This window comes from Phascolarctos cinereus, unplaced genomic scaffold (genome assembly GCF_003287225.1).
Source record: "Phascolarctos cinereus isolate Bilbo 61053 unplaced genomic scaffold, phaCin_HiC Scaffold_2;HRSCAF=192, whole genome shotgun sequence".
NCBI classification, from domain to species: Eukaryota; Metazoa; Chordata; class Mammalia; order Diprotodontia; family Phascolarctidae; genus Phascolarctos; species Phascolarctos cinereus.
This window is the reverse complement of record NW_027555625.1, coordinates 225,710,009-225,728,812: the sequence shown is the minus strand read 5'-3', so window position 1 is coordinate 225,728,812 and position 18,804 is coordinate 225,710,009. Positions and strand designations below refer to the sequence as shown.

Below are 18,804 nucleotides of genomic sequence, written 5' to 3'. Positions count from 1 at the left end.
ACCCATATTCATTTACTAATTCAGCGAATGTTTACCTAGCATATACTATGTGCAAGGCATTATGCTCTGTAGCTTCCCAATTTTATGCAGTGCTCCTAGTTTTTTAATTTACGAAAAAATGTTATGCCTTACACAAGTGGTATTGAACTCAAACTCAGAACCTTACATAAGGGCCCCTATGGGCAAATTGATTTTAAAGAAACAAACATATGTTATCATTATGTTCTATTCCATTTTTATTTATCTTGATAAAAATTTCCTAATTACATTTTAATCTGGTTAAGGCACTTGGCCCACCATCACTCCAGTATCCTGTGTTTTACATCTCTGCCCTATACTTTTCATAAAACGATCAATGAAGCTAATTTCTTAACTCATATTCGTTCAAATAAAGTTAAGGATTGTATTTTTATAATTATAAACAAATATCAATCACACAGTAAAAGAATAGAATATATCACATTGATTGATTGATAAAATCCTAAGCAATTTTCATTTCTGTAAGTTATAAACTAATAGCCATAATAATATTATTAATTTGATAAATGAGCTTATTTTTTTGGCAAAAAGTCTTAAATATGGTGTCACTGATGATGTTGCCATTCACAATTCTTTTTGAACCATTAAGTAAAGTCAGCATTTGCATTGAAAAAAGCAGAAAACCCCCTTCCCATGAATATGGTATGATAATATGAAGAATTAGCAAACTTTATCTTGCTTTGCTTAATCAACTAGAGAACCATTTACCTACCTGCAGCCAAAAGGAAATTTGATTTTTCAGGTTCAAATGCTTAATTCAATGTACTGTCACAAGACAAATCTATTAACTCTTTGTATTCAGATTGGAACAAGATCAAATGTATCATATTTGTTCTTGGCAATTTGGTTTCCTTAACCATTCGTATTTAGAAGTATCTAGGCTTTAAAATAAAGTAAGAATTGATTCAGTAAGTTGGTTAAATGATAAACAAGCAGTTCTTTACTTCCATTTCATTTGCATTGCAGGTATATTTTTATTGAGAAATCTACAAAAACATTATTTGTGAATTAGTTATGCATAGCTCTAAAGTTTTCATAAATGCAATAATTTTATTTTCAGAGTATGAATTTAAGGACCCTACAGTGATGAATGTACTCAGGCTCTTTTGAAAAATACAACAAATTTAAGTTTCAGGAGGAAAGTTTTTTTCCTATAAAATGAATTTGTTTTATACTTCTTATGGTCATTAAGAAAAATGTCCATACCTTCTTTTAGCTCAAATACCTTTCAAAGTACTTTGTCTTGAGAAAGCCAAAAAGTTTTACAGTAATATGAGTGAGATTTAAAAAGTGCTGTGTGCTGTGTTCCTTTATTATCACACAGTTTTGCAAAGTGCCTCTAATTCTAATGGACTATTTCTTTGTAAAGTTGATTTCTCTTGTAACAATTTAAAAAACTGTATGACACAGGCATGGAACATGTTCAGATTTGTCTTTCCTGGCAAATGGCACAGTGAATTGTACAGAGGATGTGCAGATATTCTCTCCCTGGTTTCAGTGGACCATATGGGGTCTTTGGGACTACTTTTGGCCATGTGTTGACTCATTCCCCTGCCCGCATGATTGTAGCAGGACAGGCTGCCATATCTGCTAAGGGAAGACATAGCTTCTGACTGGCAGGACTCCAGTACAATTCTGGAGGTGGCAAGAGCTGATTATAGTAAGGGATGAGGGAGGACCAAGCCTTTGTCCTCAAGCATTGCTTCTATGTCTCCTCTTTCTTTCTCAGCTAAAATCCTTGAAAAAACTGTCTACACTTGCTTCCTCCACTCCCTTTTCTCTCAAGCTTTGCTCAAAACCCTTTCCTCTCTGGCTTCCAGCCTCATCACTCTACTGAAACTGCTGTCTTCAGTTACCAGTGATCTCTTCATTGTCACATTTAATGGCCTTTTTTCAGTTCTCATCCTTTTCAACTTAACAGCTAGATTTGACAGTTTGACCATACTTCTCCTGTGTAATCTATCTTCTGTGGGCTTTTGTCACAGGTTTTTTTCATACCTGACCCTTTGGTGGCTCATCATTCAAATCACATCCTCCAAATTTAGGTGTTCCAAAGGTTCCGCCCGACGCCCTCTTGTCTTCTCCCTCAGTACCCCCCTGTTTGGTGACCTCAACTCCCATGAGTGAGTGACGTATATAACTGTATGTAACACAGTGACGCAAATATGTAGGGAACATGTGGGGAATATATAAGTAACATGAAGGGCACCTTGCAACTTCTCAACCAGGGAGTCCTTTTCTGCCTTTGTGGAATCCCCATCAGTTCACCACTTCTGGGTGTCCTGTTGGTGATGAGCAAGCTCCTCCCTCGCCCGGCGATACTGGGTCCTCATTCTGCTGGCTGCTCCTTGTCCTCCCAGCTCCAGGGAACTCTGCTACCAATTCCAGTTGCCAGAGGGACTTCTGATGGATTTGATGAACCTCTCTCAAGTTTCCTGGCTATTCCCCTCTTAGAATACTTATTCACCTAAGATAAGAAAGAATAGACCTAAAAGGAACTGTGGGTGACGTGCTCACAGACACATAGTAGGCAGGTAGGGGAACACAACTTACCACTCCCCTACCAGTCAGTTTACAACAGCCTCCCTAAATGCCAAGAAAGAAACCTGAAAAAAGACTCGGGGAAGGAGTTGATCACCTTTTGTATGCAAACTCACTTCTGGCTTACTGTCTCCTGAGTCATCAGTTCTTCTATCCTCAGCCAATCAGGAGACTCTTCATTGCCCTGTAGTACCAGACCCTCAGTCACTCATGGCCAGACATGAACTCACCAAGCCTCCACGTGTTGGATTGGAACCAGGCAGGAAATATTGAACATGTTCCATCTAAGCTACCAAGAAATGCCAAGCGAAGCATATTCTAAGGACTGCGCTATCATTGGCCAATCTCCCTATTAAACTTAAAACATGTCCACATTGCATGAGCAATTTTTGACTTGTTTGTAGACCTGCTTTTCATCCTGACATCAATTGATCCCCATCAGTGCAGAGTCCATTTCTTTCTAAAAATTCAGCAGTTATATTGTAAATTATGTATTTATGTGTGTATATACAGCTATATATACATATATAAAATCATCAGTTATCTTTTTAATATGGCACAGTCAATGGCTTTTCAAAGTAACAAGTCTTTAATATCTGTTGCAACCATATATTTTTACAAATGTAATCAATCAAGTGAACATTTTTTTAAGGCAATTGGGGTTAAGTGACTTGCCCAGGGTCACACAGCTAGTGAGTGTCAAGTGTTTGATCTGAGGCCAAATTTGAACTCAGGTCCTCCTGACTTCAGGGCCAGTGCTCTATCCACTGCACCACCTAGCTGCCCTTCAAATGAACATCTTTAACTACATCTGTTGTTTCATTCATGTTCAATGCAAAATAGGACGATTTGGTTTCTCAGTTGACCTGAGGACTTTAGATATTTTGTTATCTCCAAGTAATACCATTTTGAAGCTGCTTTGCATATGATTTACCAAACATCATTTCTATCATATCAATGGCTGTAGGCATCACCATTTCCTATACTAAAAGAAGATTTTTATGCTTGGTAATTCTATAAGCAAAATTATATGATACAAACAATCCTTTTGACATCATGGACTTTTTAAAATTTGGTTTTGCTTATAAGAAACATTTAATTTTCTTTGGACAAATTCTCCTGTGTTAACAATTTATTCCGCATAAACACTTTCAATATCACATAATTAGATTTCATGTTATATGGTTATCTGATTAGGTAGAAATTTGGGCTTTTACTTAGTATTTCTGTATTTCTGCTCGAACTATTTCTATAATTTCCATATTAGTTTTAGCTGGGTTTTCCCTTTAAACTGATTATATATCTAACCACCAAAAAATATATTATTTCACTTTAAAAATTAGAGATAATAAAAAATTTAAAACTACATTTTAATTTAGTTGGTAAAAATTTCAAATAATAACACTGACAGTTCTTTAATTATTTCTCTTTTTTTTTCAAAAGCTGTAGTTATGGAGGTGGGGGCATGGAAATTAGCTTATTATATTATTTTTACCAAAATGAATCATGTTGATAGATCTTTTGGCACTTTCAACTTTCCCCTAAAGATTAATTAATTGAAACAGACACACCTTATATTCAAATGCTAAAATAACATGATATTGTTGAGGTTTAGGGGCGCTGGGACCCCAAAATCACAACATGTGGGTCCTGCCCAAAAGAATTTGCCCCAACGTTTCTTTCAGCCAAAGATAAGGCTTATTAGAACGTCTGTCATATTGGGCAGACTCTTAAGGAGTCTAAACATTAATAAGCTATTGGCTAGATTTTAAGAATCTGAGTAGTGGCTAGATTTTAAGAATCTAAGCATCTTAATGGAGACAAGATGGACCTTATATACAGAAAGACTGTGGGAGGGATCTAGGAGTGGCCAAGTAGTTTGAGGTGACTAGAGGAGGGGTCTAAGGAAGATTTGAATGGGAGTGGCTGGAACACCTGGGACCTGGACCGGGAGAATGGAGCCTAGCTAGGATTAAGGGTGAGAAATGGCCAGGGCCACCGGGAGGCCTAGGCTAGATTAAGGGTAACAGAATTGGGAGATTGGGTTTAGCCACAACGAAAAGCCAGTTGGTGGGATTATAGCCTCAGGCAAACGCCAGAGATTTGGCCATGTGGGAAAGTCCAAGGTTTTTCCTTTTTGGGGTCTGGCTCCCAACCTCATCAGTATCACAATTTATCTGTGATAAATCCTGCTTGACACAGTCCAGCTCAAATTGGACATACCATATTAAGTGATCTCTGCTGTGCTGTATTCGCTATGACTTAGAGTGAATTCACCTTGTTATTTTTGCTGTTGTTGACTTTTTTTTAACTTTGTTTTCACTGAAAAAGTAGATCTATGAGAGCTATTAACTAATTATTTTGTCAGTTGCTTTGTGTTCCCTGCTCAGAGGATTGATAGGATCGTACTCCACAGTTTATAGAAGTCTTCTGTGAGGAATAAAACAACATGCAAAATAGTCCCTGCCTTCTTGTCTCTTACAGTTATAGTACCGGAGATAAGAGCCTGCTCTAAGGTCCCTTCCAAGGCAGCTAGGTGGCTCAGTGGGTAGAATGGAACCAGGAAGATTCGTCTTGAGTTCAAATAGGACTCACTAGCTGTGTGACTCTGAGCAAGTCACTTAATCCTGTTTGCCTCAGTTTCCTCATTTGTAAAATGAGCTGGAAAAGGAAAAAGGCAAACCATTCCAATATTTTTGCCAAGACCGCAAATGGGGTAATGAAGAGTAAGTAAACAACAATAACAACAATGCTCTTAATAAGTAGATATTGGAAGGGTGGACATTCCAGGAAGAGGGAGCAAAAACCCTGAGGTAGGAAAATATGGTTGTTATTTAGGAAAGTGTCAAATAGTTTAGATTTTCTAGAAGGTAAAGTTTGCCATAGGCCAGTCTGAGATAATGCCTTTAATCTAGATTAGGGGCAGATTATGAAAGGCCTTGAATGCTAATAATTCAGATTTTACCTTGTTAGAAATGGAGAGCTATTGAAAGTCAGGTCAAGTGTTGGGAATAACAAAATAAGTGGAAAGAGAGACTGTCTACCTTGAAGGAGAAGAATGAAGAGCTGGGTGGCCAGGGCATCCTCCTTAAAATAGACGTTCTGGGAGAAACCATCCAATTAGTGGAAGAATTGATACTGGGTATAGTTGTTGTTCAGTTGTTTTCAGCTGTGTCTCAGTCCTTGTGGTACTGTTTGGGGTTTTCTTGGCAAAGATACTGTAGTGGTTTGCCATTTCCTTCTCCAGCTCATTTTACGATGAGGAAACTGAGGCAGAGTTAAGTGACTTGCCCAGGGTCACACAGCTAGTAAAGTGTCTGAGGCCAGATTTGAACTTAGGAAAATGAGTCTTCTTAACTTCAGGCTATCTATTACCTTACTCTACTCCAAAAGGATCCTTAAAAGTCATCTAATCCAATGCCTTCATTTACCCTTGGGGAAATTGAGGCCCAGAGAGGTTAATCAACTTGCCCAGGGTCACACAGTTAGTGGGTTGCCGTGCTGGAGTTCAAAACCAAGGCTTCTGATTCTAAAGCCAGTGCCTTTTGAGTTGGTTTTATTGTCCTTTGCCTTGGAGTCTCCAGCTTAAGTCTTGTGGTCAGTTTGGAGTGACTTGCTTTAGGAAGGATGTTGTCAAACAGTCCAGAGGAAGATGATGAGGATGATGAAGAATCTAGAAACCACAGTGGGTGGAGAACAGTTGAAGGATTTGGGGCTATTCAGCTTGTATCTGCCTTCCTGCTGGGGATAGAAAGATAGACAAAAGCCCCAGAGGCCTTCACAAACGTGAAACAAACAGGAGACAAACATGAAAACACTTGTATACTCCGGGCAAGTCACTTAACCCCAATTGCCCTCACCAAAAACAAAGCAAAACAAAAAAATAAAAGAAAACACTTATATACAAACAAGCTATATACAGGATAAATGGGAAATAATCAATAGAGGGAAGACACTGGCATTAACAAAGAGTGAGAAAGGCTATAGAAGGTGGGATTTTGCTAGTCCTCCTAGGCCAGTGGAAAGGTATTTATATTACTACTTTCAAAAACTTAATTCTAATTTTCCCTTTTTCCCAATTAGAGGACCCTGACTTTTTTCCTTCTTCCAAATAGTGACAGAAAGTAGGATTAATGCAGGGACCACCCTAATTCACTCTCTCTCACCTAAACTGTTGTAATCAGATCCTAATTGATCTTGCTTCAAACCATCTTTTCTCATCCATCCTCCAAGTGACCACCATAATGATTTTCCTAAAGTGTCACACACGTTCCCCACCAGGTAAATTGCAGTGGTGGCCTTCTGGCATGTTAAAATCTCCCCTATCCTTAAACAATTTTCACTAGACTCTACTGTTCCCTAAAGCTTGTGGCCCTGTATTTCTCCTTTTTTTTCAGCCAAATTCCTCAAGAAGCTTGTTTACATTCATTAGCTCTATTCCCCTTATTCCTTATGTTTTTGCAGTCTGGCTTCCAGCCTCATTACTCAACTGAAAATGCTTTCTACAAACTTACTAGTGCTCACTTAGTTACCAGATCTGAGGGTTTTTTTTGTCCTTTTCTTTATATTTCTTGACCTATCTGCCGGATTTCACACTATTAACCAAACTCTTTTCTTTCATACTTCTCCTTGTTTATCTTTCATTACACTACTCTGTCTTGTTTCTCCTACCTAATGTCTCCTTATCCAGATGCTGCCTCTTATGTGTGGGTATTCACCAAGGCTCTATCTTAAGACTCCTACTTTTCTCCTTTGTGGGTTTATTATCATCCATATGCTAATGACTCCCGGATCTGTAAATCTAGCCCCAATCCCTCCCTTTGAGCTTCAAGCCTTAATCACCAATCACTTATTGTATATATCCAGCTGGCCAGAGATATCTCAAATTCACCATGTCCAAAACAGAAGTCATTATATTCCCCAGTCCTCTAAACTGCTAGTACATTATCCTAAAAATCCAAATTTTAAAAAAGACAAAAATATTAATATTCAATAGGAATAAGATTCATAACCCCCTTATTTGTTATACTCAAAAAGCAGCAAGCCTCCTACATGTCCAGTGAGATGAAGTGTGGTATGAAATTGAATACTACAACACCAACTGATGATAAAAATGAAGAATACAAAGAAACAAGGGCATACATATCTAGACAAAATGATGCAGTGATATCAGCAGCCTTGAATAGCATACCACTTGAGTATACCAATATATGTGAAAAAGCCAAAGGTAGTAGAACTTCAAACGAACTTGGAAGGAAACACAGCAAATACATTTTTTGTTTGCTTATTTGTTTGTTTTACTTGTTAAAATGTGCTATACAATAGCAAAAGTTTTTGGTATTGTTGAGGTTTGGGGTCTTAGGGGTGCTGGGACCCCAAAATCACAGCACAGATCCTGCCTGAAAGAATTTGACCCAAGCCTTCTTTCAGCCAAAGACAAGATTTATTAGAACATCTGCCATGTTGGGCAGACTCTTTAGGACTCTGAATATTAGTAAGCTATTGGGTAGATTTTAAGAATCTAAGCCTGTGACTAGATTTTAAGAATCTGAGCATCTTAATGGAGACAAGATGGACCTTATATACAGAAAGACTGTGGGAGGGATCTAGGAGTAGCCAAGTAGTCTGTGAGGCAATAGAACTCCAGAGACCTGGACCATGTGGCCAAAGAAGAATGGAGTTTAGATAGGATTAAGTGTGGGAAGTGGCCGTGGGGAGGTACAACAATGGAGGGCTAGGCTAGGTTAAAGGTAACTGAGAATTGTGAGATTGGGTTTAGCCATAAAGAAAGGCTAGTTGATAGAATTATAGCCTCAGAGATTTGACCACGTGGGAAAGTCCAGGGTTTTTCCTTTTTGGTGTCTAAATCCCAGCCTCATCAGTATGATCTTATTCCTTGTTTTATATATTCATTTTATTCTTTATTGATATCTCTGAAGTTAATAAGTTTTTTGAAAAGCAATAATAGAATTTGCAAGTAAAAATAGAATTTAAATAAAATTTAAAGATAGTAACAGAATTCAATAGAGAATCATCTGTAGTGAAATAATAGAGTTTGATATTCATAATTTCTCTCCTGGATGCCCATGGCTTGTGCCAGCTGTTAAAACCATCTTTGTATTCCTCTACCCTCCAAGTATGCCCTACAGACCCAAGTGGCTTGTGATTTAGGGTTCTTTAACTCAGATGAGTGGCACCTGAATGGTATCCACTGTGTTTATGTAGCATCAGGCACACCTCTCAGAGACATTTGGTCTCCTGTGGCAGTGGAAGAAGAAACTGACCTAAAAATAATTCAGTTCAATTCAGTAACAATTTATTAAGTGCATACTATGTGCCAGGCACTTCATTAAGGGCTGGGGATACAAATAAGAAAAAGAAAGGCGTCCCCTGCCCCCAAGGAGCTTACAATCTAATAAGGCAAGAACACACAAAAGGAAGCTGAAAGGGGGTATGGGGTCATACTATTACTGTTTAACTGTTCACTGTAGTTTGGAGTTCTCAATACATGCACTTAACATATACTTACTTCTCTGTAGAAAGAATGACTAGTCCATAGACGGCCCGAAGTAGTGAGAACCCCGTACTGTCACATAGGAATGTCTTTGCTAACTTATTTTTTAACCTCTCACAAGCTCCTGACATGGCCGTTAGAGACTTCATCAAGAGCCTTCCGAGTCCTGTGGGATCTCAGCATGGATGGAATCTCCCGGCAACTTGGTTAGTATTGAATGTGTATATGTATTTTGGATATGAAAGACCACAGCCCGAGCACACTGATTAACGTGTACAACCGACTCAGTTCAGTTTAACAAAAGGTCTGTTATATACCATGCACTATGCTAGCATTAAGGACGGAAGACAAAAGTGACAGTTCATGCCTTCAGGGAGCTTACTTTCTATCGGAAGAAACAACATATACCTATTTAAGTGCATACAAAATACATTTAAAGTAAAGGCAAGGTGATTTCCAAGCTGGGGAGGGAGTAACAGCTAGGAAATCAGGAAAGTACTCCTGGAGGAGGTGGCACTTTAGCTGAGCTTTGAAGGAAGCTCCTCGGGATTTTAAGAGCTGAGGAAGGAGTGTGTTCTTAGCATGGGGGACTTTCTTGTGCCAAGGCTCCCGTTTCTGTGCATAACAAGTAGGTTCTCCAGTTCATCTGGATAGTAGAGTGTGTAAGGCTAGAGCCAGATGCTGAAGGGCTTCAGATGCTGCGCAGGGGAGTTTGTGTTTAATCCCAGGGGCAGCAGAGAGGCACCACAGCTATTTGTAAGTAGGGTCAGTGACACAGTCAAGCTTTTGTTTCAGGAGTACTATTTTTGGCAGCTGTGGAGAGGATGGATTGAAGAGGGGAGAAACCTGGAAGGGAGCTAGGTGACAAAATGGATAGAGTGCTGGGCTTGGAGACTAGAAGAGCTTGAGTTCAAATCCAGCTTCTGATGCTTACTAGGTAGGTGGCCTTGGGCAAATCATGTAATCTCTTTTTACCTCAGTTTCCTCAATTTGTGATAAAAATAGCACATACTTCCCAGGGTTGTTGTGAAGATCAAATCAGACTAAGTGCTTACTTAGCACAGTGACTAGCATGTAGTAAGCACTATACAAATGCTAGCTATTGTTATTAAGGCAGGGAGACTTAATTAAGAGGCTGCTGCAATAATCTAGGCAAGGGGTAATAAGGCCTGAATGTTGGTGGTGCAGGATGAGTGGGGATATACAAGAGGGACAGATAAAAGAGAGGTGGAAAGAGAAATTATTTTTGAGCTTAGCTTTATTTTTAGTGAAAATCTGGTTTGGTAGCATTGCAGCTCAGTGTGGATGCTAATTAGTGTCTTTAGGTCAGGTCCCATAGGCTTCTAATCTCCCCAAATTTGTTCCCTGAAGCTTGAATATAGATTGAAATGAACCTTTAGGGCTTTGAATGATCTCCAGGTGTGGAGAAATTTACGGATGGATCACTGTTCTTGATTTCAAGTTCTCCCTCCTGTAGCAGGGGGGCAGCAGAGGACCCTAGCTCAAGTGAGTCATCCTCCCCACCCTCCACCCCTACCCCCCATCCACTAGATGAAATTACAGGATGTTAGGGGCTATAAAAGAGACTAAGCAATGTAAGGGCTTGCCCTTTTCAGATTTTGAATGGTTGAATTTGCAGGTTGCAAGTGTGTGCCTCTTTCTGGACTTTTGTAGAATAGGGTTGCAGATGGAAGGCTTAGGAAACTCAGCTGACTTTGGGCTGAGTCTATGGGACTTTCCCTTTTTTTCAGTCTACTCTTGGACTTAAGCAGAAGGGAGAGACTGAGCAATTAAAAACCCTGGAGGCTGCCAGGCTGGCATTGGAGCTGGGGAGGTTTTCTGGGCCAGATGCCCACTGATCCCAAGCAGAGGATTTGTGGAGATTGATTCAACAAGGCAAATGGCAAAAACAAAACAGCCTCTTTTATTAGATCACAACAGTAAGAACAAGTCTTGTAGACACCTAATTAGGATACATGGGACTCCCTCAGGTCCAGAGACCATCCGCTCCTTCATACCTATGGCTGGCATTGAAGAGGTGCTAGCCTAGAGAGCCAACCCCTTTAGTGAAGTGGTAGTGACTGAGGGTGGGCATCACTTGTGCAAGGAAGTCAGTCCATTTGGCAAAGCCAGGCACCGTCAAACAGAGACGGTCTTTGAAAATTCCATTCTAGTGCTCACTGAAGTCTGTTGCCTGATGGTGATAGAGCAAATGAAAGCGCCCTGAGGTTTGGCTCAGTCCTACATAGCCCTGGATGTGTGGTTCCCCCTGAGCAGAAGAAATAGAGATGGAACAGATGTAAGGGTGGTTGGTCAATGCAGCTGCAGTCGCAGAGGCACACCAGGTAGATATGGCAGTGCTATTTATTCCTGAGATCAGTGGCCAAAGTGGAAATGGCAGCTATTTGGTAAAAGTCATTTGCTTGTCCTGGATCACTGAAGTCCTAAGGGACATAAAACCATTGTGATGGAGGGAAGGCTGAGAAAGCTGGAAACCTCATCTTTGGATAAAGGAATGAGACAATCCCATGTCCACCAGAGCAAGGCAGCTCTGCCCCAAATGACTGAAATAGAGATGCATTTAGTTAGGAATAGCAGTGGCATGGGTTACATTTGCCATAGCATTTTTCTATTCAGCTAAAGGAGTATCTAAGTGTTGGTGAATGTTGATGTGTCCCACTTGAATGTGCAAGGCGGAGGGGTGGGGTGGGGGTTTGGGGGTGGGGTGTTGCATCAGCAAAATTCTGCCATTAGTTTTGCCCCGATAGAAAGGTCTCCTTTGATAGTCTAGCCATTGATTTTCTAGGCTTCTAACCGCTTGGCAAAACTCATAGAAAGAGACTATGTAAATGATAAATTGCTCCTTCTCCTCCCATAGGACAGTGTTTCAGGCTATCTAGGCAGCTCAGAGCTCAACCCACTGAGAGTCCAGACCCCTTACCCCTCAGGGAATCCCTGGTCTTAACCACTGCTCCTGTGTCAGGTTCCATATCAGAGACCGATAGTCCATTGTAAGACACGATTTCCTATCTGCCTTCCACATTGGCCACACTGAATTGTTGTAACGGGATTTGGTACAGCAGAAAACCCCAATCTCTGCCATATCTGCTATGAGGGTAGAAATGTCAGCAGTGTTCCTGGGAACGTGGTACTGATTGATTTTAAAGATTTGGGATGGTTTGTGTAAATAGAGGCACTTCCAGTGCACTTTTCCTGCTTTAATAGAGCAGGCTGATTGAACAATAGTCCACACTGGGACCACTCTCCATGAATCCTACAAATTCATCACCACCATGCATTCAGGCTAATTTATGACTGTAACAGGAGCATGTACTATACAGGTTGTACTTCCACATCCATCTAGAAAGTAGACTTTTGTCCCCCTGTAATGATTCCCCCAAAATCTCCTATCTCCAGAGGGTTACATGTATGACCCACATGGGGTCCCCAAGGATAATGGACACTTGATTTCCTCTATACAGCAGGCCACTGAAGATCTGAACCCTACCTTCCATCTAGTACAGGGTCAGGGTCTTCACCAGATTTGATCTGATAAGAACCAGCCGTATTTGGGGAGCTTGGCCTCATACCTAATACTCTTTGAATTCCATAAGGTCAAGGGATAAGGGAGTTGGTAGAGGTAAAGAAGGCATCCAAGCCTTTTACTTCCTTTTCTTCCTGTATTTCCTTGTTAGGTGCTCACAGTAACTACTTTGCTCACAGCTCTTGCCTATCCAATGCATCATGTAATTAAAGCATATGGCTAATTGAAGTTATACTTAAGGGATTCACAGATGTCCATCTGACTCCTATGGGTCATTTATCATTGACCTTCTACTGCTAAGTTTACTACCTTTTCTTTCATCCTTTATTTTTGGTTTTCAACATAAGATTTTGAGTTCTAACTTTCCCTTCCTCCAGTTCACTATCTTTTCTTTTCTTTTTTTTTGGCTAGGCAATGAGTTAAGTGACTTGCCCAGGGTCACACAGCCAGTGAGTGTTATGTGTCTGAGGCTGGATTTCAACTCAGGTGCTCCTGACTCCAGGGCCAGTGCCCTATCCACTGTGTCACCTAGCTGTCCTCTTCACTACCTTTTCAAAAGGTAGATATAGAAATTGATGCCTTCATGGAGCTTTTAGTCCTGGAGAGGCAGTTGTTACAGGAAAATAATTATAAAGCAAATTACACATTGATGCTGAAATGAAGTCCAAAGGGAGAGTTATTACTTACTAGGAAAATTTTGGAAGGCTTCCTAGAGTAGGTATTTTAGTTGATCTTTAAAGAATGGGGAGGAATTTAACAACAAAGAATATAATAGGTATTAGGAATAATGTGAACAGAGTCAAGGAAGCAATAAAGCAAAGGTCATTTCAGGGGGATCATAGCAAATGCACCTTGGCTACAGCAGAGATTATATGGAGAGAAATAGTCTGAGAAAACGTTGATAAATTAGGATTATACCAGATTGTGAAGGGCTTTGAATGGCTAGAGATTCTAAGAAGTGGAGGTGAGGAGGTAATATTCCGGGCATGGGGAGCATCCCATGTTAAGGGATTTAAATTCTGCTCAGGAGGCAGTAGGGCACCATTTTGAGGTGAGGAATGATACGTATGATCAGGCACATCTAAGAAGAAGATAAACCTGGTATAAAAGTTGGTGGAAAAGAGAAGGGAGGCTTTTAATGAAGCTATTGAAATGGACTGAGCAAATGGCATTCAGAGCCTATGTGAGATCTGTGGTAATGCTGCATTAGAATCCACAGGACTTTGCAGCTGAATGGATATTAAAGGAAGGGGGAAAGAGAGGGAAGAATTACATGCCATAAAGGTTTTGAGAGACTGGGTGACTGGTATCAATGGCTGACAGAAATAGCTGTCAGAAGGAAAATCAAGTTTTAGGGAAAAGATAAGTAAGTTTGGTTTTGTCAAATGTGTTTCAGTTGCTGGTGGGGAATTTAGGTAGAGATGCCTTTAGTTTTAGGAGAATCCTGGAGCATGGATCAGGGTTGCAGTTATTGATTTGGTATCCATTTATTTAAAAGGTAATAGTTGAAGCTGTAGAAGACAATGAGATTGAAGAAAGAAAGAGTAGAAAGGAAAGAGAAAGGGGCCTAGGGTATGGCAATTAGGAGCAGGGACTTTATCTAAATTTCACTTTATCTAAATTTCGTTATCTACCTCTATTGCACTCCTATATTCTATGCAAAATAGGTACTTAATGACTACTGAACTTCAAAGGAGAATTTGGTGATTAAAAGATTTGGTGATTAGGAGTTTGGTGGGAGAGAGAGAAGAGAGAGAGAGAGAGAGAGAGAGAGAGAGAGAGAGAGTATTAAAGATGGGCTAGGTAACTGGGTGGTGAGGTTGTGGAAGCAGCTTTTAAAAAAATTATTTTTATTAATTTATTTTGATTTATCAATAATCACTTCCATATGCTTTTGAGTTTAAGATTTTTGTCCCCCTTCCTCCCCACCACCCTCCCCCAAGACAGCGCACAATTTGATATAGGCTATACATATACATTCCTATTAAACATGTTTTCATATTAGTGATGTTGTAAGTAAGAATTAGTATCAATAGGAGGAACCACCAGAAAGAGGAAACAAAACAGAAGAAAAAAAATAGCAAATAGTATGCTTTGTTCTGCATTCAAACTCCATAGTTCTTTCTTAGCATTTTCTATCATGAGGCCTTTGGAGATGTCTTAGATCCTTGTATTGCTGGGAAGGGTTACATTTATCAATATCAGTCATCTGGCAACGTGGCTGTTATTGTGTACAACGTTCTCTTGGTTCTGCTCATTTCACTCAGCATCAGACCATACAAGTCTTTCCAGGTTTTTCTGAAGTCAACCTGTTCATCATTTCTTATAGCAAAATAGTATTCCGTTACATTCATACACCACAGCTTGCTCAGCCATTCCCCAATTGATGGGCATCCTCTCAATTTCCAATTCTTTGCCACCACAAAAAGAGCTACTGTGAATATTTTTGTACATGTAGGTCCTTTTCCCATTTGTATGATCTCTTTGGGATATAGCCCTAGAAGTGCTATTGCTGGGTCAAAGGGTATGCATGTTTTTATAGCCCTTTGGGCCTAGTTCCAAATTGCTCTCCAAAATGGTTGGATCATTTCACAACTCCACCAACAATGCATTAGTGTTCCAATTTTCCCACATCTTCTCCAATATTTATCATTTTCTTGTGTTTTGTCATCTTGGCCAATCTGATAAGTGTGGAAGCAGCTTTTTAACTTAAGTCTGGATGTGAATGAGAAGAAGCAGTATGGAACACTGGCTGGTCGGCATGGAAGGGTCAAAGGGGGACTGGGGAGACCTGAATTGGCATTTAGGCATATGAAAAGCAGCTGGTGGAAAGGGAATTTCTCTCCTGTGAAAGGCAGCAGGGCATGATGAGAAAAGCTCTGGACATGGTGTCATCAGGGAATCAGAGGTAGAAGTCACCTCAGAGGCCATGCCTTCAAACCCTCCCTGCCCCCCACCCCCATTTTATGGATGGACCAGAAAACTAGGATCTAGGGAGATTAAGTAACTTGTCCCAAGGTCACAAAGTCACCAAGTTCAGAGGCAAGATTTAAATCCAGGTCCTTTCTGATGTTGTAGCTTTCCACTGTAGCATGTTGTAGGCATGATAGCGTAGTGGAGAGAGCACTGGGTTTGGTGTCATGGAACTTGGGCTCAGATACCCACCCTGATGATTTCTCATTGTGTAACTTGGAGCAAATCATTGCCCTTACTTGGCTTCACCTTCCTTTTCTCTCAAATCAGAGAGTTGAACTAGATGCCCTCTGAGGTTCCTTCTACCACTCAGTCTGTGACTCAGTGATCCTCCTTGCCCTATTTACTTCACATGGATGTGAGGAAAACATTTGTAAAATTGAAAGCACTTTTATATATTCCAGTCATGTTTGATGATGCATGAAAGAGATGGGATGATTGTAAGACTAAGGTCCTGCATATGGAGGTAATAGATCAAGGGAATAGGGAGAGAGCATAGTTAGCCTTAGTAAGAAGTGAGTGGTGGAGGGGTGATTGGAGGAGAAGCAAATGTGAGTGGGAGAAATGATGTTGGGGAATTGAGGGAACATTTGGAAATATCTCTGCACAGAAAGAGGTAGGTAGTCAATGAGTGTAGAATTACAGAAAAGGACTGAGAGCTCGGCGATTTTATTTTCCCTCTTGTCTTTCCTCTTTGGGGAAGGTAACTGCGCTGGGGCAATGGCCTGACAAGTAAAATATTCCAGTTTTCTCGTTATCCCTCCCCCGTTAGTCTGTTCTGTTCACTTCTGACTAGCAACAATCCCTGCATTCTCTCTGTTCATAACCCTTGCCCCCAGAGCCCATACTGCCCTTTTCTGTCTGGCTGCAGTCTCCTCTGCAGCATGCCTGCCCTTTTAAAGAACATAGACGTTTCTTTTCTCCTTTGCTCATTTGCATTATCTTATGACTTTCCTCCAGCAGGATTTGAAGCAGCATCTTGCCTTTCTTTGCCTTTTCCATCAGTGACACAGTTGTTACAATTTTTTTTTCTCTTAGCAGGGGAGAAAGTACAAGCCTTTTATGTTATTAGAAGACTTTGGCTCCATAGTTTTAGAGCATTGTAAGTGACAATTTTCTGAGATTTAATTATAACAAGAACTTGCCTTTATAAAGTGCTTTAAAGTTTACAAAGCATTTTATACACATGATCTCATTTGAGCATTAGGAAAATCCTGTGAAGTTGGTGCTGTCATTATCCCCATTTTACAGTTGAAAAAATGGAGGGTCAGAGACCTAAGTAATTCACACAGGGTCAGTCAATTACTTAACAAACATTTATTAAACATTTATATGTTACTATGCTAGGTGCTGGGGGATACAAGGACAAAAGTGAAATAATCCCTGCCCTCTAGGAATTAAGGAGGAGATACCATGCACATATACAGGGCATATACCAAAAAAATTTATATACGTGTGTGTGTGTGTGTGTGTGAGAGAGAGAGAGAGAGAAAAGAGGGAGAGAGTGTGCGAAATAGAGAGAGAGAGAGAGAGAGAGAGAGAGAGAGGAAAGTGTGTGTGTGTGTTTGTTTGTGTGAGAGAGTGAGTGAGTGTATGTGTGTGTGTATATGTGAGAGAGAGAGAGAGAGAGATTGATTTACAGTCCAGGGTACTCCCTCCCACTAGAAGTTCTGGATTTGAAATCACATGGACTTGTATTTACATGGTTTCTGATTTCAAATAGGGGAATTGGGTTTTTCTCTCTCCTTCTCTTTGACCTATTAACTCCAGGGACCAACTATGGGGAAACCTCTAAAGAAAAGTTTAGGTGTGGTTCATAACTAGAGTCTCAGCAAAATGTGACTAACAGAGTCCTTTTTAGAAAAGTATTCAGTATACAATGTAAGTGTCAGATGTAAAATAAGTCTATTTCCTTCACCAGAGAAAGTGCTTAAGATCCAGAAGAGTCATAAGTGCTCATTAACATATATAGAAAAGGATACATTTATTATACTCCTTGTAGGAGTAAAGAAACTTTGGGGGCTTCTAAACAGATATTTCGCATTAATGTTCACTTTATACTTGCACGGTCCGAGCAACTTACAGGTTCATTTCTTGTGACAAGGCAGAGCATGACTTCCTTCAGTCCTTTAGCTGAAGGATCCTCTGGATGGGGCAGCTCTCTTTGTTTCCGAACCACAGTCCTGTAGAAATCCCCTCCCATTGGACAACTGGAACCTGACTCAACAAGGTTAGGATTGAATTTCTCCAGGTTTCTGGTTGCTGACTTGCATTCAGGGAAGGAAACAAAGCAAAAGGCTGTCAGGGATCCCAAGGCCACCTAGACAAGCTACAGGTTGATCAACATTGACATGTGCACCTCAAGCAAGTTGCCATTTCCTGAGAAATAGGAAAAGAAAGGGGAGAGAAATCCCTTTCCATTGGCAAAGTCCAAAGGAGACGAAGCATTGGGAAAGAAACTGAAAAGAGAAGGGCCAGGTGAAAAGAGAGAGGTAGAATCTTTTCTACTGGTCTAGAGCACCAAGGAAGGGAGGCTCTTATACAAGAATCCGGTCCCCCTGAAGCTCAGTCACTCTCCCCAGTCCAAGGAACCAATCTGCATTTGCTTTGTCATCCCCAGCAAAATGCATGTCCCTCAGCCAGGAGCCAAAGTAAATGTGTGGTTCCATGGGAGGTGCTTTGTTCTAACACAGTTCTATGCCTTATCATTTTCACATTTAATTAATCAGAGGCTCCCTGATCACCCTGCTTGCCCTATACTTAAAATAAATAAAAGGTAATTGTTTGGGAGGGAGAGAGAAGGGATTAGAGCTAAGAGGAATCAGGAAAGGCATCATGCAGATGGCCCGGCCTAAACTGATTCTCGAAGGAAACTAGGGATTCTTCAGAGGCAAAAGGAGCATGTACCAGGCATGTGGGACAACTGTTTGCAGAAACATGGAGACTGGAGATGGAATATCATATGAGGAACATGTGATGTGCTAGGGAGCAGAGTAGATAGAGTGTCAGGCCTGCAGTCAGGAAGAATCATCATCTTGAGTTCAAATCTGGCCTCAGACACTTCCTAGCTGTGTGACCCTGGACAAGCCACTTAATCCTGTTTGTCTCAGTTTCCTCATCTGTAAAAGGAGCTGGAGAAGGAAGAGGCAAACCACTCCACTATCTCTACCAAGAAACTGGGGTACAACTGAAA

At 40.5% G+C, this 18,804-nt stretch overlaps 1 protein-coding gene across 1 annotated transcript in view; it reads left to right on the top strand.

Annotated features, from left to right (window-relative positions):
* The window catches only part of FAM178B (family with sequence similarity 178 member B), a 169,347-nt gene that overhangs the window by 60,861 nt on the left and 89,682 nt on the right, over positions 1-18,804 (top strand). Inside the window, 2 exon segments of the mRNA XM_020984025.2 lie at positions 3,143-3,158; positions 9,216-9,300. Of these exon segments, the coding sequence (XP_020839684.2) occupies positions 3,143-3,158; positions 9,216-9,300 (101 nt within the window).